The 25,762-nt window shown below is 49.0% G+C and overlaps 2 protein-coding genes across 2 annotated transcripts; one reads left to right on the forward strand and one right to left on the reverse strand.

Annotated features, from left to right (window-relative positions):
• Positions 1–24,359, forward strand: LOC131210144 (AP-1 complex subunit gamma-1-like). The gene is made up of 8 exons (XM_058203347.1): positions 1–56; positions 19,825–19,892; positions 19,982–20,312; positions 21,032–21,989; positions 22,052–22,250; positions 22,324–22,444; positions 22,512–22,752; positions 22,820–24,359. The coding sequence occupies exons 1-8, from the start codon at positions 1–3 to the stop codon at positions 23,432–23,434; spliced, it is 2,589 nt and encodes an 862-aa protein (XP_058059330.1). The 3' UTR covers positions 23,435–24,359.
• LOC131210146 (dynein light chain roadblock-type 2) lies at positions 23,999–25,351 on the reverse strand. The gene is made up of 3 exons (XM_058203351.1): positions 25,213–25,351; positions 25,006–25,084; positions 23,999–24,915 (listed from the first exon to the last, which is right to left on the reverse strand). Exons 1-3 carry the CDS (start codon positions 25,213–25,215, stop codon positions 24,704–24,706), a joined length of 294 nt encoding a protein of 97 aa, XP_058059334.1. The 5' UTR covers positions 25,216–25,351; the 3' UTR covers positions 23,999–24,703.
• Positions 25,352–25,762: the final 411 nt, after the last annotated feature.

The raw sequence follows: 25,762 nt of genomic DNA on the forward strand, positions 1-25,762 counted from the left end.
ATGTACCCGTACTACGAAAGCGATTGGAGTATTTTACCCCCGGAGCACAATCGAAGGTAACGTATCTTATCAAGCACCGTTCAAAGTTGGGCCAACTAGCGGTCCTGGCGGAAGTTAACGGCGGTCGGTGAGTGATGGGTTGATGGGCAGCACAGCGTTGGGCAGCAGTTAACCGGTAGCGGACTAACCCACATCCGTTACGGTTCAGTGGATTGAGTGACTGTCGGAAAAAGTTTCGTTGTTAAAGAAACTTACAGCACCAACGGTTCACGGTTCCGTTCACGGAGGAGCCCTCTTGGGCACTGTTTGAGCTGATCACATCCGTTGATGTTAGCATTTGCTTCCTTTTTTTTGCTTGCTCTATCACTTGCCCGGACAAACGGACTGAATCTTGAGTCGTCAAGGCAACAACTGTTGGCTCGCCGAAAGTGGACGACTTCGACTGTGCTTCGCTTGCTCCCTGAGGTCTAAGGGTGCCCGATGCATTCGTTTGCTAGGCTCAGTCTGCACTCATGTGTGAGTGTGATTCAATATTTCACGAAGGCACTTCAGTAGGCTTTGCACCCGGCACGGGCTCGGAGGATTCGAACGAGTGGTCGTTATAAATCTGCTGCAAAATGCAACAGTTGCTGCAATATGCATCACCTCGGCACGGTGCTGACGTGTTCTTTAAGCCACCCCGTCCAGATATTGATGGTTTGGCTTCACAAACTACAATCGATACGACGTGCCGGAAAGCACCGCGCAGGAAGGCTGTGCTCATTTTCCTCGCTCGCTGCGCTACCAAAAATCACCTCGGATCAATGATAAAATTTTCATTAATTCCTGTGCGAACCTTTCTCAACTGCAGTTCAACCGTCGAATGTAGCCATCATCTAAATGCAAAATGGCCATTTGTTTGCGTTGCCCATGAAATGAAATTTTAATATAATACCAATGCATACCGATTGCTGGTTGCTGGGAAGCTAATAAAATTCAATAAAGCCATCGGCCGGTTCCGAGTAAAACCCCGATGAAAACGTTGCACTGCAACATGAGCATCACCCAGGATGGGTTTGGCGTCACCGAAAGAACGTTCCAAATTCAATCCCCGAGATTTCTCGCCTCATTTACTACAGCCCTGTCGCAGCCCACAGTCCATTAGCTAATTAGTGCACCCATCTCGAGAGTCGCGAACGTTGTGAGATGATTAAGAATCAAAAATGTGCACTTACAGCGTGTGTACATTTTGTGCGGTCTAGCGGACAACAAATTTGCCAAAAATCTCTCCAGCTTTACCCATCAATCAAACCGTATTGATCCTCGAACCCCATCGCAAGCCCGTTCGTGGGGCGCAGAAAAACAAACGAATCGATCGAAAACACGGCCGATTTTGTTGCCAGCAGTTGGCCCCTTTTGCGGTTCCCTTTTTTACCCACCTTTTTTCTACTTTGTTTTTACCGATTTTCCGAGACCCGGCAGGGCCAGAGCGACTCGCGCGCGTAATAACTTTCTTATGAAGTAGTACAACCAACCAACCGACGGCGGCTCGCGTCGCGGGAAAAGCGTCTGTTGCCGAGGAAAGCAAATATCTTTGTAAGTCTTTGGCCCGGCGTCTGCTTCGTTATCTTTGTTACCGCCACACAAAACGATGGCCACTTCCCGACGTCCCAACGGTGTAAGCCTGCCATTTGCCGGCATTCCATTCCATTTCCAGCGCGTCCATCAATCGTAGGAAATCCCTCCAATAAGCCACCACCTACCGACGACGGCAATATTGATAAAAACAAGGTCGCGATGTGCGATTGTGGCGCTTTCCTATTGAATTTGGTGCCCCAAGAAACCCGGTCGACACTCGCCGGTCCTACGCCATTGCTGAGGGGCAAAGGGACAAGTTCGACACAAAGTTTAGACGTTTGGAACTAAAACGGCTTGTTAAAAGTCACTCCGTCACGAAAACGCTTCGCGGCGATGAATTTTTAAATCCAATTTAGACCAGTTTCGACAAGCGCTACAAACGAGCCCACCAGCCAGCCAGTTAAATCCGGCGAGCGTGTTCCGTTCGTTTTGTTGCCTGCAGCGGGTTTAATATTTAACGGATCACCCCGAGATTTACGATAGCAGTTCCATAGTTTTGGGGTTGAACCCGACCGAGCCTCTCGTTTGCACTTCGTGCACTTTCACGAGAACGCGAGAGGCGCCCGAAGAATGTTGCATTGCCGACCGACTTCAGTAGAAGCACTAATTATTGCCATTCACGGTGCACCGTGATGATGGCAATACTTTAGGCCACCGGAAAGCCCCCCCACACTCCCTGTTGGATCCACTTACCTGCACGGGGTGGCAGACTACACCAGAATTGCATTAAACGGCGGTGGTCGCAGGTGAAAGTGCGGCACCACTTCCGGGAATCACGTTTTGCCCTGAAACAATCATTATCCTGTTGCTCATTTCCATATTCGCCTTCACCATTTTCTTCTGGTTTTCGATTCCGCCGATTGCGCCACGGCGAAACGTTAAAACAACGTTTTCCATTTCTGTTTTTTTTCCGATCCCTGGCACGAAAAGTGGCTACGATTTAAGCGCAAGGCACGCGCAAGGCACCGCGTTTTCTGTTCCCTCTACTCGCGCACGTGTTGTCCCGCCACGGTAAACATTACCACAGCCACCGATCTCGCACGAAATCGATCTTGGTCTCGGCTCGAAATTCAATCACGGCCGGCGTCGTGTGCCGCCGGCAGCAGTCGGGATGAAATTTTAAATAAAATTCCATCACAGCGTTTGGCGTCATCAAAAGAAGAGACGGCAGGTCTTCGATCTTCACAGGCAAACAGCGAAAGTGTAGCCAAACGGGAAAGCACTTTCGGGGCCCAAACTACGTCGAGCAACACTTGAGTGTAATGTACACCGCCCGGCCGTGGGCCGACCGATCATATTCTGGGTAGCGGGACGGGCCCGAAACATGATGCGAACTACAAACGAAACGTGTAGTTCAATGCTTTTGGAGCGACAAAATCAGCTTTTTGGGGCGCACCTTGCCGCTATTGGAGTGGAAAGTGTGCCTTGCGATTTTGATTTGCTCAAGTTCCAATAGACATTACAATAGTGTTGGACTCACACACTACACACGAAAAATCGTCATTGGCCTCATTTTGTTGAATTTACATTAGTGTCAGTCCCCATAACATTTCGACTCATGCCCTAACGACCTTGCCGCACATTCCACGAAGGTCTGTTCCCTTATTCATTGGTCTAATGACGACCACGAGGTGCCCGACTGGTCGGTGTACCCGAATGGAGATTCCCAATAGAAGTTTCCCGCCCTTTGACCAACGGTTCCACATCGCCGGTATCAATTTATCGGTGACGCAACCCGAACTTTCCCCCGCGCATATGGCCAATCGTGGGCCGCTTGATGAAGTACCGGTTGATATCCGAAGAACCGAAACCGATTGCGCTGCAAACGTGAGCGCCTAAGTATAGCCTTCCATCATTTGATCCCCACCGTCCGAACCGTCCCCAAATACCGGACACGGACGAAGTGCCACGACACGGGACGGGTCGGCTAGAAAGATCATCCCAAACCAATCAAATGAGCGGTTGGCCGCGATTCACGATGTCCGCTAATGTCGGCCGGGAAACAATTTCGTTCGCCAAATAGGCTGACCACACGGAAAAAGGGACAATCAATATTGACACGAAAATCCCCAAACTCACGTTCGGCCAGTTCGGACGCCAATGGACTCCGCCGAATGTTTGCGTTCGAAATTAGACGGATTGCCCGCTTTGGTTTGTCATTACAGAATTACGGTGGAGTGGATTTAAACAAACTCTCTTCCCGCTGCGAGTGCCCAAACCCAAGTTAAGCCACAAAAGCTGAACGGTGCCGCTGCCAACCAGTCTTTCGTCGGCACATAATTAATCGCTTACTTTAGCTCCGTAGCTTAGTCACCATAAAACATGTGTCTTCCTGCCTTCCCGGCACTGGCGCAATGGGAACTGCGTACTGTCCTCCCGAACGGGTGGCCCTCTATGGAGGCCGTGGGGACATCGGTCCGAATGAAATACTAATTCGGATCGACGGAGGGTCCTTTCAGCCCAACGTCGTCGGGTTATTTCATTACTCATGCGAACTCAGGGCATGCGGGTGTCTTCTTGGCTCGCCGGAGGCCTGGTTCCAATGAAATATTAACCGAATTCACCCTCCGGCACCCGTGGTCCATTAGGATTCTGACACTGGTTGATTCCGGGCCCAGCCCGTGAGTTTTCTCCGAAAGTTGCGGGTTTCGGCCAACCAGGCACGCGGGTGTCGCGTGTGGTTGCCGCCAGAAGCCTTTGACCGCCGCTGATGGCACACGGCCGGTTGCTAAACTCAAGACAGCAAGACACCGCACGCAGCGCTGGCGGCGCTGTTGAAGCGCGAGAAACCCATCACTTCCGGAAACACTGGTGCTGCTTCACATTTGGGCCCGTTTGGTAATTGTTTCTTGTGAACGAACAGTAACGATGCGCGATCCGTGATATTGTGGCCACGTGTAGTGTGCCATTTGAAGTAATATCCTTTCGGGCACACAGAGCCTGGGAACGGGTAATGGCACTGGCGCTGGGTATGTGTGATGCAAAGAATCGTTTCGTCCCAGCTGCTTATTTGTTCTCGCCCCCCGATCGTCCTTTTGCTCTCCAGCCGGCCCAGAAAGCGGAAGAAAACAAGCTTCCCTAATTGATGTAACGTTCCCAACAAACCACACGCGGCACAGTGGCCCGTGCGAAAGAACTAGAATGTTGGCCCATCTTCTTGGATCTCGAATTTCTTAATTAGCTCTCTGTCGAATTCGGTTACGGGACCCGCACCACAAACAAGAGCTTCACGCAGGTCGTGGGTATTCGTCTGATGCCGGAGCTTCCCAGAGAGGTCCTAGCGCGGCACGTCCTAAACATGGGACTGTTTAGAATCAGGTAGAAAGGGAGCCTCCACAGGCCGGAGGTAAACTTTAGCAAACCCCTCGAAAAAGCATATTCAACTTCATTAGCACCTTACCTCGTGGCGAATCACACGCTCAATAAGGCGACGTGTTGCCGACACGTTGCCTTTGGCTCTACCGTGTGGCAAACGAAGTTGAACAAGTTTAAAATAGTTTCCTCGAGTTCAGATCAATTTAGGTGCGGAAACTGACAGCACTGTCCTTTCATCTACAGTCTTCTTGCGTCGATGATGAAACAGTTTAGCAGAGCAAACCGAGAGCGCCTTCCCATTGCGGCCACTGTTTGCACCCGCACGTCACATTAATATTACTTAATTAAGCCGTCACCGTCTGGTTTCTTGTCGATTCATAAATTGTAACAACTTTCCGGGGGCCTTTTCGAGGGTCGCAGGCACATTTCCTTAAAACCGTCCACATCGTCGTCCGAAATAGCCGTGGTGCTGACCCATTGCCATAGAAAGTTGTTCACTTCCTTCCACCATCTTTCCGCTTAATCGTTTCCGGGCGGCGTCGTTGTCCACGAACAGCTGCTACACGCTCATCGCCCGAATATGGAGAGCAACGAAATGTGACCAAAAGACACAAGCAACAGCAACAGAAAAAGTGAATGTGTTTGGCCACTGGGAATGGTCAGTCACCAGGCGGCTCCATCGCCACCGGGCGGCTCCATCGCAGGGCCCCGGAAAGTCGGAGATGGTAGTTAAAAATAAGAAAAAAGACGAGATGTCTGAAAAACTCATTTCCGCCCGCAAATTTTGTGTTTGTAAAGACAGCATCTTTTATGGGCCCAAAGTTTTTTTGCGGGGGCCCCTAGCCCGAGTCGTTCAACGATGTCCTTGGACTGGGAGGACAATATCTCCATCAGCGGCCGTCGAAAGCTCGATTTTTATTGCTTCATTTCGATTTGCACCATTAAGAGAAGAAACAAATCAACCAAACCTTTGCTGGGCGAATGCTGTCCAGCGTCACACAACTGGCTGGGCATGATTTGTATCGGTGGTTCAGTCCGTCGCGGCACGGCTTTCCGACCCGCTTTGATCGACCGGTGATTAATGCCATACTTCGATCGACCCAGAGCACCAGAAAGCCGGAACAAATTACGATTGGTCTAACACGCGGTGCTTACTCTTCAGCTTTTAGCTTGTGTAAGGCCGCACGGCTGACGCCCGAAACGAGGACAAATTCTCGAACCGCCAAAAGAAAAATGTGCCGGACTCACCGCCGTCGGGTGGAGAAATTCGGTAATAAATTTCTATGACCTCTTTCGAACGGTTCACCGTGCAAGCCAAGTCCGCGGCACTGCCCACGGCACGGCGAGAGAGCCTCGTGGGGGAGCCCTTATTTCCATGCTACGGTAGGGTTCACCGGCCAAACGAACCGGAACGAAACTATTCGCCGCTCGGCCACCGAACACGCCGGAAAGTGGTTTCGGAGGGCCGCGGATCTAGAGAGACGTTCACAAAGATCCGGTCATTCCTTTGCCGCCTCTGCCGGCAAACGGATCGGTCTTTATTTTTACGACAACATTAACACTTTCCGTTACGCTGATGTTGTTCCGTCGTACCAGCACGAGTCGCCCGAGATGAATGATAAATGATTTGTCAGACGGAGTTTTATATCTATTTTACATTTTCCACTCAACCGTCGCGTCGCCTGTCCGTTCTGGGCCATGCCGTTCTCCATCACATTGTGAAAGGCAGAGAGCAGGAAGGGAGAGAGTTAATTCAGTAAGCCAGTAACCGCCATCCATCTGCAGGTACAAATTGCGAGATAAATATCAACAGATTACCATTCCACGTTCCGACCCGGCCCAGCCCGGCTCGGAATCTCATTTGCGGTTTATTCAATTTTTGCTGTTTCACTCTCGAGGCGATGGTACACTCTTTGGGCGATGGCGCTGACTTATCGGTGCCGCAAGCTGAAATCTGTTTCGATTTAATTTTTCCTCGGAACGAAATAACAATCCATAACCGACCCGGCATGACATTCCCTTACATACGTTACCCTCATGCGCTCATGTGATGGTACTTTGTCGCTACATTTTTGTAGGGTTAAGTTTAGCAACAAGTAATAAAAAATATCGCAGCATTATTTGACGAAATTTAAATTACAATAAACCATTCCCATTTCAAGGATCACGGGTTCTATCGCCCAAACCCCTATCGACCTCTTTAGACAATCGAGAACTCTTCTATAATTTTCTGGAGGCCCACACTGCGATTAACAATTGTTTGACTAATAGGAATATGTGTAAATGTTTATATAATTTGTTGATTGTGACTTTGTATTTTATATAACTTTCATTTCTTGGGAATGCGGCTTGAAAATTAGGTTTCTTATCCCTCGGAAATGATTCTTTTCAAAGTCATTCACATTTTTAGGAATTGTTCGTTTAGACTTAAACTTCATTAAAAAAAACAATACTCTATAAGATTGGGGAGAGCAGAGCTCTAATATCTACAACTTGAATTGTTGCGTCCCGCACCGTCACCCGGTTTCAGGCTGACGTCTTTCGCTTCGGAATCGATTGATCGGCTCAACTTTAACGATTGGTCGAGTCGCAATACAGAAATAGATAGAACTACAACACTCCCGGTGCTGTAGGCGGTTTAAAAAAACCAGAAACATACGGAAAATAAAGGAGAATTCAACGTCCAAAATTTTTCATCATCATCTTGAAAAAAAAGGTTTGATATGTGAGTTAAAAAACAACGGAGTTCCTCTAGCGACGACAACACGTCCACCGATCCAAGCATTTTCACCACCAATGTTGTGAGCACTTTTCCACACTTTCCAGAACGATTCCACCTCCGGCACCCATTTTTCCTCATTAGTGATGATGGTGGTGGCAGCATGGCGTGATTCCGTTTTTTTGCACATTACACCCACCACCGATCCCGGACGGTTCACCGAATGAGTCACCGTGCCACGTGGCGCAAAGTTCTCGCGATGCTCCACGGGAATCTTCTCGGAAGTTTTTGCATGAATCCTGAGCCCAAAGTGCATAACCCACCGCACGATAGCGAAATGATCCCGGTCCCCTCCCTGCACGGAAAGTAGAAGTTACGATCACTAGTGTCCCACCCGTCGACTGGGACTCCATTTACGGGTTGACTGCTTTATTATGGCTCTGCCGGTGGTCAAAAGTGAAGTGAGTGGTTTGTCTCCAGCACCAATCTTGGGATGGTGGCCCTACTTTCACCACGGAAGACCCTGTGGTCGCCGCCAGCTGGCGACACCAAAACCGGTGCTACGGTGTACGTGACTGCATCTGCGGCCAGGCGAACACCGATCCTTGGATCAACGACACACACATTCCTTCAGCACAGTTTACGACCGAAAACTTGGCCCCGCACGTATCCATTGGACGATGGGTGACCATTTTTGCCTTCGCCCGGCTGTGTTGTTTCATTTGAGTTATCTCACCCTCAGCCTGTTGTTCAACGGCGGCTCGTAACAGTAAACCTGTCGTCCGGTCGCTCGATGCACCACACGAAATACACGCTGGGCAGTGGTGGGTGACTCTCTTATCTGCTGATAAGAGGAAGATGAGTAAAGCGGCGAGCTGTATGGTATCGCAACTCGCAGTTGCGAGCAGCGGAGCGTTACATACGCTCCGCTGCGTGATATCTTAACCTCATTTTGCCCTTATCTGGGCGCCCTGTTTGGGCAACATACTGTCAACAGTGACTAACGACAACGACGGAGCGCACCGACCGAAAATGAGTTCCTTTTTTTATCGAACGTTTTCAAAACTTTCACTCGCCCGAAAGCTGCTGACAAGGACGTGTTCACGAGGACAGCAGGGCCCTTAAATCGGGCTGCGCTGCGTGTCTGTCTAATCTTCGTGTAGTTCTCCGCTTGTTTGGACTGCACAAACAAACAGCCGTTCATTTCGGTCTTGACACATGCTCCTCCTTACACGACTATAAGGAGGTTTCCAATGAGGCGACACTATCGAACACCTGTCAAAGCCGGACCCCTGGGAACCGAGGGCTTCAGTCGCCACCGCCGATGGAGGATAACAACGCCCGAAGCCAAGCCCTTCTTGGAATTTAAACTTCAAGAAAACGACAAGACGTGCCGAATCGAAACTGTTTGCTTGCCTCGAGCAACCGAATTTGGCACTCGAATTCGAAACAAATTCCTTGTCGATGCCGTACCTCGTGGTTTTCGAGGATAGGCGAAGCGAATGTTTTACGTTCCCCGATTGGCCCGAAAAACGTTTGGCTTTGGGCGGTCTGCGATAAAATTATCTGCGTGCTTTAACTTTATCCACACGGGCAGCAGCAAATCCGCTTAACGAATCCGTTGCGATAGGAATGTTGAATGCGCCATTTTGCAGGGAACGGGACGCGAATGGTTACTTTACACTGGCGTAACCGAAATTTCGGCGATAGGATTAACATGAAATTAGAAGCACATACACTCTCTGAGTGGATCCTGCATATTCTGACATTTTTAGCGTTTTTTCGATTCCCATCCGAATTTCTCGTGATGACGCTAGCGAAAAGAATTTAAAACACATTCCAATTTCCGCCAGACATGCTAAGGCTTATCAGCTTTCCTGTATACTGTAGAGCATTATGGGAAGATGAACATGGAATTTATTTTCGGCTTCTTGTTTGGGCTACGCAAGACGTAAACGTTTTATAATAAAATTTGAAAGACCTCTCGATGGGGTCGTTAAAGCTGTTCGCTCAAATTTTCCTTTTTGAGGTATTTTCTTTCAATAATCTGAACATGGTTTTGGGTCAGTCATTGTTACTGTTATGATGAGCCGTTTGTGTTGTCCGTTGTAATGCAAGCAAGAGACGTAGCCAAACGTTTTCATTATAAATTGTCTCCGATGTTTATGACTATACGGCCAAAGGCCAAAGTTTTTAAGCGACACAAAAGGAGCGTTGTCTTTTCATACAGATTCGTCGTCGTCGTACGAAGTTTTCGTCGACGCCGGTGTGAAGGGTCCCATAGAATCCCATACGAGACAACGCGTCGTTCGCTACGCTACTTTCATTTCATTTCATTTCAGTTTTGGTGTGCAAAGGCCTTAAGTCAGCACGGTCAATGATCATTTTAAGACCAAAACGCTGTGTAAGCTTTAAGAATCAACATGTTTACGTCAAAGAGTACCTTCAGAAGAGGATTTCCGTGTCTCATTCAAAAGCAGACACATTGTATGTTGTTCTGGACCGATTTAATCACTTGCCATTGTGGAAAGGTAGCTCAGAAGGGGTGTGCAGAAAGCAACATTGTGACAACAGAGTGCAATGGGGTTGAAAGTTATTGGACAACGGTGCCGCAGAACCTTTGAAAAACAACAGCGAAATCCGAATGATGAGAAAGATTTTACCAAAATGTAAGGGATAAAGCATCCGAACAAAAAACCGCAGATGCTGAAATTGCTTTAATAAGGCATAAAAAGAAATAGTTTATAATGTAAGTGACGGAGAAATATGAATATGACGGATTTTACTGATTTGAGATTATTTGCAGTTTTTGCAGCGAGTTTTTCTTTCGTTCAATTTTGTTTTGTCCTTCCCTTAAGATTGTTAGATTATTACTGGAAAAGATTATCTTATCATCATCCACAATGTAGCTCCTAAACGATGTCGATTAAGGCGCGCAACCACATGGTTGACGCACGACCAATATTTGCTAAGCTTTGGTCTTACAACCTACTGGTCATATCGTAAAAGTAGGACAACAAACTTTTCCCATAACGGCGCCTAAAAGGGCTTCCCCGGGTGCCACGGGTTACCGAAACAAAGACCAGATTGATTGACGAGCAGCAAGTAACCCATTCTCACATAGTTTACATAGTTTAAAAGTTCGTTCCATGCAAACGAAACCCCCTCGAGAGGGTCAAGATTTTCCTTCGGGAGGTACACTTTCGCACCTTCCGGGAGCAAAAAGAAAACAACCCGTCGGCGGAGTCAACTTCTCAAACCCGCTTCAAGCTGAGCCCAAAAGTCAGAGTCCTTTTTGTAGGGTGCTATCTCTTACAACGGGACCATACACGTGCTTCGGTGATCGGTGGTCGATTCAAAGACGACCCCAGGCGAAGGGTGCTGATCGAAAATAATTAAAATTAATAGCCTTGCAAAACACACCACTCGAGCAACGAAATTGATGGGCAGAAGATAAATTGGGACCAAGACCAGAAAGTCGTCCGTTGAGTTCCTTATTTGAATCCACCTTTCTTTTGTTCGGTTATCGACGCTTTCCACATTCTCCTAGCCACCATCAGATAAAATGTTGTTTTATCGAACCTCGAGGACACGGAGCCTTCGGGCAGCGACCTAACCGTACTTTCCATCATCGCTCTCTTTGACACTTTCCGCACCACCGGGAGTCCCAGAGGGTCGTGGGCTGCATTCAGGATTCCGACAGCACCCTTTTCCCGAGGCAAATACAACTTTTCGTACCTGGACCCGGGCACCGGCCGTCCCGGACACTGATGCGCCTCGGGCGATACTGAAGAGTGCTTTGGGAAATCTTATCAAAACCCCAACCCCAAATGCTTATCGAATGGCCGTAAACAAGTCAAAGTTTGCTTTTAGCTGAATGCTCAAGACGCTTTCAGAAGCGAAACAGACTGCGCGAGAGAGAAAGAGAGAGAGAAAGTTTTCAAAGAAAATCGTTTATCTGGCGGTTACTTACCGCTGCACAATAAGATTGCTTACAAATAATCTACTTCGAGTGTGAGGCCATTGACTAGCGATGGATCGGCCGTGTCGCCCTTCGAGATCGAGTCCTCCAAGTCCCTGGTGGGCCGATGATTAGATTTCGTCACCGATAACCGATATCGTTGTCGACTTGAAAGGATGTTTTGACGTTTTAATTAAGTGTCAAAACAAATAGCACCAGGTAGCCGCGGCAGAAAATTAATTTAAATGGTAAAAAAGACGGACACCAAAGCAAGTTACACGAACCCAGGGCGCGGTTCCGTTCCGTTGTTGTTGTGTAAACATTTAATTGCTTTCCACGAAGTACCACAAACACCCATTCTTGTGGGGAGGAAAATCGGAAAATCCGCTGCATTCGCGCGCACTCCGCTTCTCGGTGAGTCGTGCATATTTTAACCGAAACTCAATTCCTGAAGTCTGTGAAAAACTCTCGCAGACGCCAGCAGCCATACGAGCTTCGAGGGATGTCCTGCCATAGCGCTGGGTCCACAGCCCTGTGAACCTGATCTGTGGTAAATTAGATTCAGTTTCGTTTCAGTGCGCGAACCACGGGTGCTCTGATGGTGTTTAATTTCGCTGTCACCACGTTTCCCGGTCTGTTGACATAAGGTGGTGCTGGCGAATGCCGTATGCCGTGGTTACATTGCCACGCCATCATTAGCCATTTGAAATCCAAGAATTCTTGTCGCCATCACCAAAGCGATGAAGTGGAGATGGAACCGTCTCTAGGTATCTCTAGCGACTTCGCCAACCGCGGATTGCAGAAAGGAGAGAAAAACTAGAAGTTAGTTATAGTTAAATGTCAAAAAGTTTGTCAAACCCATTAGAGCTTAAGTTATTGAAAAATTTGAAACATACCCCGGCAACCAGTTCGGGTTTTGCGTGATTGATTGCCTTTGCGCGTTCCCACCGGGGAAAGAAATATGATTCCGTTCGGTCCTTTGCAAGTCCTCAGAGTTTTGGGACCCGGAAAAGGAGACGCACCGTCAGCGTAACCAGTACCGTTGTCAATGTCCAGCTCGCTGCGCTAGCGGCAGTGCCGGACCCAAATTGGATCCTTTTTCCGCATAGCTCCATTACACAGGGAGAAAACATCTCGAGGAGACACCCTTTTTTGTCCTGTCTGCTCTACCTTTCAGGCGGCACCGGGTTTGCGTACCGCCAGTGGTTTCGAAATGTCCCGGACGGACGGACGGGACGTGTTCATTTTCCGTTCAGCCGCCGGGAAGTTGCTCCGGTGACAGATTCATCAAAGGGCAAGGAATGCCCAGTAGGAGCTCAAGTTGAGACGGCCACATTCCAAACCCACAGGAGCCCAGCAACCCGGTGATCCGTTGGCGATCCCTTTTTTGCCGCAATAACAAATAAAGCAGCCGCTTTTTTCCCGCCTCGTCCCACCTAGCGCCAGCGAACGTCATTCGAGCGCCACTTGGTCAGGAGAGACCAGCAAAGGCAAACATGCCGGGCCCGGGTCATCGAAGCACAATCTGAATTTTATGCTCCAACACCCAGTTGCCGCCCGGCACATAACGTCCGGGCGGTTAAGTAAATGTTGGGTGGCACCGGGCACTCCTGTGACCTGGCGAGGCCGAGAGTTTTCCGGATTTTTTTTTTGCCACTAGTGGACGGGATACAATCCACACAAACCAGCGACACGATAAACATGGCAGAGTGAAAACATTTAAAACGCTTCCGCACACGGGCAAACACAACGTTTCGTCCGCTCGTTATCTTCCTTTTCACCAATCGTACGCCACCGGCTGGTCATCACTCATCAACCGGTTGTGGGTCTTTGCCTGGGAACATTGCTGCCGGGCGCACCTCAGCCCAGGACCGATGGACAGGCCTTCCGTCAAACCTGACCTGACACAGGAATGGACACCACGAGTGGGACAAAAACGGGTGCTCGAACCACAAACAAATAGTGTTCCTACTTTCGTCCGGTCAACTTCCTCGTGACGAGCTTGGAAGCCTTCCAAGCTGGCAGCCGGGATGGGGATCAAAGCTAAACCCAAGGGCGTCAAGAGATATGATCGTGTGCCATCCTTGTCCGGCTGGCTGCTTAACGTCCGGAGTGCATATTCGGTGCCGATACCACGCCGGTTCCAAGCACCTAACGGGCACGATTTGAAGCGACCGTTGGGTCTAATAAATCGATAATATTGAACTGAATGTCACCCACCCGGGGGGGGTGGGGTGGGAAAGTCAGACCGGGGGTGGTAACCGGTAGCAGTGACAAAGCAACAACCGAGACAGGCATACAATCAACGTACGTGTATCTCACGATCGATACTACGCTACGTTCCGTGCCACGACAACACTGTCATCAACTGGCGGCCCCGGTCCGGCGGATTGTTGTGGGTCTTTCGGTTGCAACCGTTTTTTTTACCACCATCGAAGCCATCGTTTAACCTTTCGGTCTAGTAGGACCACCCTTCCGTCCGTCGGATACAGTTAATAAGTAACCGAAGAGCAGCGAAGGGTGATTGGGCGCCGTGTAAGTTACGGGGACTGGACAGGGGACTCATTACGGCTGTATTGTGCCCCGCCGAAGCACGGGTTACGAACAAATTGTCATCGATTTTGTGTCCCGGACGCAGGAAGTGATAAAATATAACGAACAGTAGCTTAGTCCGCTGGTCGGTTTCGGTGAAGGTTGTCTCCAGTGGGGCGATCGGTGGTGTCGTCGGTATCGAGGTGGCCCATAATAAAACGTTCAACTATTTTGTAACCTTCAGAAATGACTTCAGTGGTCTAGGTGGAATCTGGATTTCGAAAGGGAACCCTGTTGAGCAGAAAATTTTAACTGATGATAGATTTAATCATCATTGATGTGACTTGTTAAAGGCTAGCGATAAAATTCAATACATTTTCAGTCCTCGCCTAGTCCTAGGTAGGATTAGTAATTCGAGCAGTTGAGTTACCGCCTCTCGCTTATTCCAAAGATTTCTCGCTCAGAGTGCACCCGAGCGTCGCTCAATTGCCGTTCGCTTTGACCAGTGGCGAGTAGCAACGAAATCGGATTTTGTTTTCAAGCATAAATCTATTTTTTAATTAATTCTGTGATACCTTGCTAAATCTAGTGAACTTCGCTTGCCCGTACATGAGCGGACGATAAGAAAGCGTCTTATGTGAGAAGTTTGCGTTAAAAAATGAATAAATAAATAAATAAATAACCAAATCACTGATAAGAATAAACAAAGTAGCGTTACAAGAAGCATCAGTCGTTATGCACCGAATTTGGGAACCAAATAATTATTACAACGATGACGGGTTGCTTCCGGTCACTTCGAGCGCAAAAAAGCTTCCGTGGCCGACGATGAACGATCGTACTAAAAAATTGTTGATAATTAAAAAGTTGTTCCGAAAGTTTAAAACGTTCAACTAAATCCAAAAGCAGTGCCAGAACTGCGCCCATTAAGCGATTGAGTAGCGATCACGGTTGAAGGAGAAAATCGAAATCCTAATGAATTGCGCTCGCCCAGCATTTTGACGGTTGTTGGGGGTTCCAAACTTACTCCTCGCGTTCGTTAGTTCACTCGGCTGGAACTTTGGAACAACTTACCGGGCGAACAGACGAAAAAGTACACCGTACCGTAGTACCGGGAGAGAGACCGCATTCAACAAGCGGCAAAAGGGCGCAAACTTCTATCCGACTTCTCAGAAGAAAACTCACTCACCAGGTGAGACTCCCCCATGTTATCAGTTGCACTTTCCCGGGCCCCAACCCTGCACCGTAATGAAGTCCGGAAACTTTTCGGATAAAAAGTCCAGTCTTCTGGCCACACTGGTTGGTCGACGTGTGTGGTACAACCATTGCGTTGCGTACTTTTGGCCGATCGACGGCCAAGGCTTCCTGCACTAAAAAAGAATCTTCCGTCAAAAATAAATAACCATCAGAAAGTGGTAAACTTTCGGGTATCGAGCTCTCCGTTTCGGAGTTGGCTCTCTGGTGAGCCTTAAGCCTCCTCGACAAACCCTGTCAGTCGTTCAGCTCTGTAGAGCGTGCCACTCATATTTACTCTACTTGCCCATCACTCAGGCCATTAGGCCTAAGTGCTTATGGCCTCGCAGGCTGCTACGTAAATGCGTTTGCCGGATTTGTAATGAGTTGGACGCATCAAAAGCTGGAACCCTAGAAGAGATAAGTGCAAGGCTGTCCAACGCCATTCAGTGTGCAATCTACTCCGCCACACGGCTCGATTGGCCAGTGTTGCGTCGGATCATATTGCAGTTCGTAGCGCAGAAAATGGATCCTTACTTCTCGCCGACCGATTTCCAGAATCTGTTTCGCGTTTTTTTCGCAGAAGCGCCCTCGCTTCCTCACCCATCTGGCCCACTTCACGTTCGCTTTGCTTTCATGCGCCTGACTGGCTCGGCATGCCGTTGATTTATGTCGGAGATGTATTTTGCTCTCACGATGCACATTGTTTCTGCCTGTGAGACCGTTGAAATAGGCCATCCCGGGATTCCCGGCGGAGGGGTTGATGGAAAGGCATCACCACCGCAGAGGCACCAGCTTGTGAGCTGATTGCCAAATGACGATCGTGGGCCGATTATGTGGGCCTTCTGCACGCAATGAAACCCCGGGAACGCGGCCCCATGGGAGACACCAAAAATGTGCCCATTCGAGAGGAGCGTTCAACCAGGAACGATGGAACACCAGGCGCACCCGCCACCCGGAACCTGGGTGGCTGGGACGAGAACTAATAAGACTCGAATGGGGTACGCCCCGGAGGTAATCGACAGATGGGAAACACATCCCGGCGGCCCGGCATGATAGCCACGCTTTTTATCCGCAAACAGACGCCTCGGAGGCGGTGAGTGAATCCGAATTTATGACCTCCTCCGGTTCGTGCGCTCGAAGTTGGATTAAACCCGACCCGACGAGACCCGACCCTGAGACTGAAGAAACCGTGCTACACTGTATGAATATTTGACGATTTTCCATTCGACCGACAGGCTCGGTATGGGATGATTCCTCGAGCCCGGTGGCCGCTCATGCTTTAGCCGACCAGTTGTTGTTGGAGTCTTTTTTTCCGCTGCGACGCTGCTTCCGTGCCATTCTTGCGAGCGTTGTCTTATTCGAGAAACGTGTTGGGCCCCCGCGAAGACGTTCCGAAAATTCACTCCATTCTCTGAGCTCTATTTTTGCCGCGCACTTCAAAGGTAATCTACACACAGGTCTGTCGACGAAAGGACGGCGTAAAACATTTACCGCGACTTTAAGCTGAAAAGAAGAGTGTACGGGCTAACTGTCATCATTAATTCAAGCATCATTATTTGATTGTTGAACTCCTAATTGAACGGAACGACATTTTGTTGATTAGATTTGTGGCAAACTTTATGCCACTAGGACTCAAGGTTTTACGTTGTTCCATCATTTTGCATTCTCCTGTTGTACGTGAAATCAGAACTTCCAAACCATTGGTTATATTTACAAATTTCTGCACGAAACGTGGCCGATACATCCGGCAACGGATGCACGCAATCGCCACGCTCAAAGCCACCGGAGTTGCGGAACCATGCCCTACACAATGTTTCCATTTTTCCACCATTTTCTTTCGTTTCCATCGCTTTTCTGCATATCAAAAGAGTTGATTTTGAACCTCAGGCGCCGGTTGGCCAATACGAAACTCCAGCAGATGGCGGAAGCACTCGAGCATATTCAGTGCCCGGGTGCAACCAGCGAGTATGGTCCACTGGGAAATGGTGAGCTTTGCCAACCGGAAAACCCATTTCTTTCGACACTCCGAGCGACCGGCCGACCGAGCGATATCTAACAAGTGGCCGACGCGGCCCGGCAAATGGAGGCCACGCGGGCCCGGGGATGAATACCGATTGTTTGTTGGTCCTGGCGGCATCGTTGCTTCTCCACCATTCGCCACTACATCAAACAACGGCCGGTACCACCGGTATCGGGACGCTTTTTTCGGGCTGCGGTTTACCGACAGCATCAGGAACTTACACGTTTTTCCGAGGGCCCGGGGCACGTACTTCTGTTGATATTTTCGCCCACTTCCCATTTCTTCATCGCGAGATGGAGTCACGTTCGGTCGACGGCCATCAATCAAATCCGGGGAACTGGTGGTCACGGAACCGAGAGCCAGCGAGAGTCCCAAGCAATCGTCGCCTCACCACCATCGTTTACAGTTTTAAAAGCCCCGAACGAAACCGTGACCGAAAGCGAATTGCGTTTGCGCGTCGGCGGCGCGCTATCGACCCAACAGCATCGACGGCAATCGGCGCGGAAAATTGATACTTTGTCACTATTGACAGTTATTAAATTTGCCCTTTTTTCCGGTGCCCATTCCGTGTGCAGCCACATTTTCGGTAATGTACTCGAAAATGATCCACCGATCAGTCAACTTCACGCGCGCCAATGGAGGCGCCTGGTGGCAGCCATTTCGATTCGCTTTATCGCCGTTCCAGCATCGGTTCAGACTAATGGAGCGGACGAATCCCACCAGCGTCTCCATTTCGCACCCGACTCGGGCCTCCTTCAGCACCGCTGTCCGCGTGAGGTGCGAAGTCACTTGAGCCGCGTTTGTTGCGTGTTTAATTTGACTGTGGCCTCTCCATCGGAATCCGGCCGGGTGTCTTGCCAGTCGGACGCGAGCAGATGTGTTGGCAGATTCAATAAACTTTTTAATAGCCAAATAGCCAAGAGGCAGACAAACCTCCGGCTCCAGCTCCGGCCGACGGTAATGCTTCCCGCGAGCCGTCGTGCGGGTCGTGCGTAATTTTGTTAGCAACAGTTTTCCTTTTTCGTTTGTTGCTACCGTTGCGTGCCTTGCGGAAGTCGGATGTATCAACTTTTTTACGACATTACGGCCGCACTGAACTGCTGGGTAGGACGGAGCACACCCGACGGAGGAGGTTTGTACACAAAATTATGGCTTTTGGGATTTGTTGGCGGTGGTTTTCTTCTGTTCCTGTCTGTACGCCGTGGTCGCCCTGCCCACCGGCAGCGACTCCATAAACTGATTGCGGGCTGGCTGGCTGGCTGCTGTTGCTCGTTGCCCGCGAGCCGTGCGCCGTGGACTGATGAGCTTCTGCTTTGGGGGCTTTAACGACCGACCGGAGGATGACGGCGTAATGTGAGGCAACAAATTTAATTCGATCTCTGCTCGGAGGGAAATCTTATCTGTCCTGTAATTGATCGCTATAAACTTTTCAGCACACATTTTATGTGTGCTGCTCTCCCCGTGACTGTTTATTCGCCATTTTGTTAAAAGTACGCATAATTCGAAATATTTTCGAATTCTCTAAAACTAGTTCTTGCCAACTAAATGTAGTTTGAAAATAACATTTTAAATAAGGCTTTATAAAACATATGATTGATGTAGTCCTTCGTGACAGATAACTTTGCTTCGAAAAAACTTTTTATTACCCGACTTCAAAGCAAACTTTTTGATTAGGCGATGTATTAAGTTTTGGCACACGGGATGTGGTTGTGGCTCAACTCGAACTCTAACAGTGCGCAAAACTTTCAGTTGCTGCTTAGTACGGTTCTTTCCTTACAGCTAATAAATCATAAATAAAGCTGGATGTGGCTGGAAACATTCTGCGTAAGGGCATTCAGCTAAGGTCGTTGCGGTGGACGCCCCAATGGAATCAAAATGCTTTCATCAAAGTTTTAATGGTCAAACTACAGAATATTAGAAGGATTAGTTTGTCAAGCTCAAAAACAGTAAATCTTCTGTGGGATCAACAATTTTTGAAAGTTTCTTTTCCAACATTCTTTTAATACTACGATCGATCTATCCACAATGACCAATCAATAGCGAAATGGGGGCATTCCGAAAACATGTGACCATTAATCGGGAAAATCTTTCGCTTAACGGAGCAAGCCAAACCGGCGAGGCACGGTGTCAGATTAATTGAATCAAGAAGCGACGGATACCACACCAAGAAGCATGACCCCGAATAATCATTAGCCATTAAAGGCGGAGGGTCCCCTGGCGACTTTCGGACACGGTTGATTAAATCCGACCCTTTTCTTGGGACCGGTGCCACCGACGCTAAACATTGACCCTTTTTTCCGTAATGATCCGACCACCGGAAGGGACGCGCTCGTAGTTCGGGTCTCCATTTTGTTACACCCCTAACGTTAATCGAATACAATCGCTTTAATGTTTTCTCCTTTTTTACCCTGTTTTGGTCCCGCTCAGGTACAGCCCGGGGTTGACGATCAACAACATCAAACAGGTGATCAATGAAACCATCGAGACCAACATCTGTGAGTATCCTGGAATATCCATTAGCGTACGACGTCCGTTGGCCGGAAGCCGCCATTCGGTTAAAAATAAATATCCTTCCCACCGGCAGTGCGGAAACCTGCCCCGACTCGGCTGCGGGAGCTGATACGCCAGATACGGGCATGTCGGACGGCGGCCGAGGAGCGTGCCGTCGTGAACACCGAGTGTGCCTACATCCGGAGCACTTTCCGCGAGACGGACTGCATCTGGAAGTGTCGCAACATGGCCAAGCTGCTGTACATCCACATGCTCGGCTACCCGGCCCACTTCGGGCAGGTCGAGTGCCTCAAGCTGGCCGCCAGCGCCAAGTACACCGACAAACGCATCGGCTACCTGGGCGCGATGCTCCTTCTGGACGAGCGGGCCGACGTGCACGTGCTGCTCACCAATTGCCTTAAAAAGTAAGCGAAACAGAAGAACAAAAAACGGTCCCTAATCTGACCGGGATCCGAACCGGAACGGGATGAGTTCCCGCCAATTGGCATAAGCTAACACGCCGCTTAATTTATTCGCGATTCAAATGTCTATGCCCAGTGGCTTTTTTACGGTTCTGCTGATCCTCGACAAAAGGACACGAAAAAGTTTCATCAACGACCCGGATTCACGGGCGACCCGCCGGATTGAATAATAAAAATTTAATTATTTTTCCTTCCACGAACGTCGTGGGTCGTGGCACACGGGTTTAGACGACCGCAGGTTCTACGACCGACGTGTCAATTTTATGGATGTAACATGTTTTTTGCTTTGGGTACAAAAGTGCTTGCAGACGGAATTATGCGACCATTCCTGGCCCTCGGTTCCCCCAGAGGATTCCACGTTCCAACCCCAATCCCAGGATTGGGGAAAATTCGTTGACCCCAATGGAATCAGTCTAATTCTAATTAATCAATTAATGTTTTCGAAATAATAATTTTGGATGATATTCAATGGAGGTTCGATGTGCTACAATTGCTCTTGCATCGTTACTTGCTAGTTATTTATGTTCCACGATTAAGTTTTACAAACGTCAGCTAGGTAAAGGACTATTCAACAACTAATTTGTTGACTGTAGAGTGTTGATCTTTAGAAAGGCGTTTATAAGCTCCTTTCGTTTAAATCAAAATCATTCCGATTTCCGCAGCGATCTGAACAGCCCGACACAGTTCATCGTGGGCACCGCACTCTGCACACTAGCCGCCATTGCATCACCGGAGATGGCACGTGACCTGTGCAACGACGTCGAGCGACTGATCGCCTCGACCAATGCCTTCCTGCGCAAGAAAGCGATCCTTTGTGCCTTCCGGTTCGTGCGCCGCGTCCCAGAGCTGATGGAAGACTACCTACCCAAGTGCGAGGTGTTCCTGGCGGACAAGAACCACGGCATTCTAATCGCAACCATCACGCTGATCACCGAAATGTGCGAGCAAAGTGTGGCCGTGATGCGGTACTTCAAATCGATCATCCCGACGCTGGTGCGGATGCTGAAATCGCTCATCGTAACCGGCTACTCGCCCGAGCACTTGGTCAGCGGTGTCAGCGATCCCTTCCTGCAGGTGAAGATCCTGCGTCTGCTGCGCGTCCTCGGCCACGGGGACCCGGCGCAGTCGGAGATAATGAACGACGTGCTGGCGCAGGTGGCGACGAACACTGAGACGAGCAAAAACGCCGGCAACGCGATCCTCTACGAAACGGTACTCACGATCATGAACGTCGAGTCGGAGAACAGTCTGCGCGTCCTGGCGGTCAACATTCTCGGGCGCTTTCTGCTCAACAACGACAAAAACATTCGCTTCATAGGGCTGCTGACGCTCGTCAAAACGGTGCACAAGGACATGACGGCCGTCCAGCGGCACCGCATCACCATCCTCGAGTGCCTTTCGGATGCCGATCCCTCGATACAGCGCTGTGCCATGGAGCTTTCGTTCACGCTCGTCAACAGGCACAACATCGAGATGGTGGCCCGCGAACTGTTGCGCTACCTGGAGTCGACGGACGCGGAAATGAAGGCACTCTGCAGCAGCAAGATCGTCCTGGCCGCCGAAACCTACTCGCCATCGATACACTGGCACCTGGACGTGCTGCTACGGATCCTCACGATCGTAAGTTTGTACTGATTCTTACAACATTCGAACGGGAATGATCAAGCTTTGTTGTTCGTTAGGCCGGAAACCACATACGGGACGACGTGATCTCATCCACCATACAGCTCATCTCGAACAGTCCGGTAAACGAGCAGCGCTTCATCACCGGCAAGATGTGGGAAGCCATCATGAATATGAACCAACTGGAGAACCGCCAACCGCTGGTACAGGTGGCCGTCTGGACGATTGGAGAGTACAGCGAAGCCGGTGGATTCGATGGTAAGTCACAATGGGTGGAATTGAGAATTAGAAAATCCGGAAAATGAATTACTCAAATGTCCCAATTCTACAGAGTTTGAGCTGATCGAACACTATCGGCAACTTCTGTGGGCTCCCCAGCTATCGATTACCACCAAACAGTATATCCTCGTATCGCTGGCAAAGATTAGCGTGCGGATAGATGGTTGCACTCCGTAAGTAGAAAAACAAGGCGAACTTTGGTACGAAAAACCACTTACACATGCGGCCATTGCATTACAGAGAAATACAAAACATCATCAACTCATTCCGGGTCCACCTGAACATCGATCTGCAGCAGCGAGCGAACGAATTTTCGCAACTGTTCACCGACTATCGGCACCTGCGGACGTCGTTGCTGGAAAAGATGCCTAAACTGAAGCTTTCTGAGCTTACCAACAAGGTGTACAACGCAGACTTTGCCTCGAGTGGCCCGAGTGAGGAAGTCGAACAGCAGCAGGAGGCACCCGTGGAGGAGCCATCGGTAAGATGAAATTGAGCACTTGCCACGGTAGACTATTGTACCAATGCGGGATTTTTCCGTCCGACAGAATCAGGACATTCTGCTAGATCTCCTGGGGGATTGCTTCACCAGTGATGCGAATGGCAACAACGCTCTGGCCGTCGTTCCTGTGCCCAACACCCAAACCCATCCGTATCCATCAGCGAGCTTCAATCAAAACGCACCCAACGACGAGTTCTTTGGTATGCTTGGTCTTACGCAAGGCACCGGTCCGGTAATGCATCGCCCCGCGATGCCAATGATACCTACGATCGACGTGTACCAGAAGGACGACATCCACATTCGCTTCTTTATGCACCCATACAATCAGGAACAGCCCGTGAACGGCAATGCCTTCGAGCCACGGCCCGTGACATCCGCTTCGGCCCGCATCACCGTACAGACGGCCAATGGTTCCCACAATACGATCGAGAAGTTTGTCTTTCAGGCTGCCGTCCCCAGGTCTTTCACGCTGACCCTACACGAACCGTCCGGAACGGTGATGCCACCGGGCGGAATGATCATGCAGGATCTGCTCATCACACGTAACGCCGCCATCGGCAGTGGGTTGCGCATGAAAGTGCGCTTCTCGTACGAAATCGAAAACTATTCCATGATGGAACAGGTTGATGTGAGCGACTTCCCGAGTGATTTCCTTCGCTAGCGGCCCGCCGGGGAAGGGCGATGGTGTGCGGCAGTGGACAGAGGATAAGCCACGGCAAACGGAGGAACTGAAATACAAACCTCGAGACGACTTCAATTTCAAGCAAAACTATGTAGGAAAATTCTAAAACTATACATCGCCGATCGGTGCGACTGAAGGTACAAAACGGACCCCGGAGCTAAAGGACCCCATCCGGAAACGGACGTGTGATAACAGGGGTTTGGTGCGCAGTGTCCCAACGATCGGAACCGGGTAGAGCTTTAAGCGTCCCTCGAAAAGAAAAAGGATTAGACAACTTTCTTTCCGATCGGTGTTCTTTGCTCATCAGCATTTTAACAGTTTCAGCTCCTTTAACGTTTGTAAAGAGTTCGTAATGAGTGTTACTTTTTTCTATATGTATATATAAAATTAGCGAGTGTGTCCAGAAGGGCATGAAACTTTTAGCGGTATTCAGGACCGGTTCGTAGGAAAGCTTTCCTATTTATACAGGTCGGATCTCCGGTAATCCGACTCTTGTGATCTACGAACCCTGTTACGATCTTGTCCCATCCGAAACCTATCCCACAGAGTACCAGATGTACCAGAAAATTGGACCAATTTATTGATCAAACAATAACCCTTAAGAAAACGTAAGTCAGTAGAAGAAACAATAAATTTACCCCAATGTTTAAGTAGTCCCGGTGAGTAGTGAGAGCGCCGCTTCGTTTCGATATCGGACATCACATCAACAGCCGTACTGACCGTTCAAATCATGTGTAGGTTTTATGAGGCACATTTATTGAATGCCTCCTTTCGTAGCAACTTCTTTAATTTCGTGTTTTTATGGTCCAGTTCTCGTAGATGAAATAGCGTGTAACGGATAGATAGCACCGAACGATTGAAGGAAGGAACCGTTGCTACGGATTCGGAACGACTTTTGCACACTCCGGAGTATTAAAAGAACTTGAACTTGTTCATTGTGTTTGCATTTTGCTGAAGGTTTATATGACGAGAGAAAAATAAATCAAAAAACTTGACAAACCCAGGAAGTTGTATTGTTTAAGCCCTTAGTGGTCTACAACGGATCAATAATTTAACTCCATTTGCACGCTGCACTCATCACGACTAACCCATCCGGGTCCTATGCACTCCTGTTTCGTTATAATTTACTCGTAGTGCGTTGAGCACCAATTCTCGGGCCCATTTCTACGTTCACCGCGGGCCCGAAAGGCAAACTGATAAAATTAGAACAAATAAAGCACAAGCTGTCTCACTTTCACGCATTCGAGCTCAATCCGTCGGGTTCTGTATGACGATCAGCAGGAAGTCCTTGTCGGGCGCGACCATAATTTCGTGCTTCTTCGAGCGCACCCGCAGGAAGGACAGATCGTTCGAAGGATCCAAATCGCGCACCACCGACCGTGCCTTATCGGACAGCTGGCTCATCAGCCCAGCGTACTGAACGGTGGACGTGTTGTCGAGAGTGCTTTTCACGGGAATGCCTACGGATAGGGGAAGCGAAAAATACGGTCTTAATCATTCGCCGTTCTTAAGCTTGACGATGACATCATCCTACACCCAAACACACGTACCTTCATTGTTAACCACAATCGTTCCGACGACACCTTTGTGCGATTGAATCCGCTTGAGAGTTTCTTCCACTTCTTGCGACTGTTCCGGAGGCAACGAAAAGGCAAAAGGAATGTAAAGTAGAAACATAATCGAAGGGGGAACAAAACTTCCACCTCATCGCTTGGACGGTGGAAGTGGCCCGTTAGGCAGCCGTTTCGCTCACTTACCATTATGCGAATTTGCTAGCAAATAGCTTATTGAAACGCTGCCCCAAAAATGCTTCCACCAAACGAAGTAAAGCCGCTTTTCACAATCGCAAAATTGGTTTTCGTGGTAAATATCGGAGCCAACTAAAACTCGCGATTTGTTTTGACAACCAAACGAAGCGTTACCATGATGACAGCACCACGGCGTTACGACGTTACGCTGCGAGGGGTCCTCAAATGGTGTTCTTATGGAAAACATTTGAAAACGCGCGCTAAAAGCGATCAGACGATTTTTTTATTCCTTATCTTCTGCTCTTTTACCGCATGCATAAGTTTTCAAGTTTGAGCAATTTAAACTAAACAAGCAAAGCTACGTCATGAGATTGCACACGTGCTAAAGCAACCTTATCACGTCGCCATATTCTAGGGCGTTTATTTTTGATAAAATTCTGTACATTCCTGAGAACGGTAATTTTTTAATCAGGAGGATATTTCATACGCTAAAATCAAGAAAGTATTTATTAGCAACCGGTTCGTAATCGAAATTCGTAGCGTGCAAGCATGGCACAGC

The sequence above is a fragment of the Anopheles bellator genome, chromosome 2 (genome assembly GCF_943735745.2).
Source record: "Anopheles bellator chromosome 2, idAnoBellAS_SP24_06.2, whole genome shotgun sequence".
Classification (NCBI taxonomy): Eukaryota; Metazoa; Arthropoda; class Insecta; order Diptera; family Culicidae; genus Anopheles; species Anopheles bellator.

Excerpts from the sequence above, each read along its gene's own strand:
- LOC131210144 (XM_058203347.1), top strand. The coding sequence starts at position 1 with ATGTACCCGTACTACGAAAGCGATTGGAGTATTTTACCCCCGGAGCAC. Across the intron at positions 19,893-19,981 it reads AACCATCGAGACCAACATCT|TGCGGAAACCTGCCCCGACT; the intron begins GTGAGTATCCTG and ends TCCCACCGGCAG. Across the intron at positions 20,313-21,031 it reads CTCACCAATTGCCTTAAAAA|CGATCTGAACAGCCCGACAC; the intron begins GTAAGCGAAACA and ends CGATTTCCGCAG.
- LOC131210146 (XM_058203351.1), bottom strand. Across the intron at positions 24,916-25,005 it reads GATTGTGGTTAACAATGAAG|GCATTCCCGTGAAAAGCACT; the intron begins GTACGTGTGTTT and ends CCCTATCCGTAG.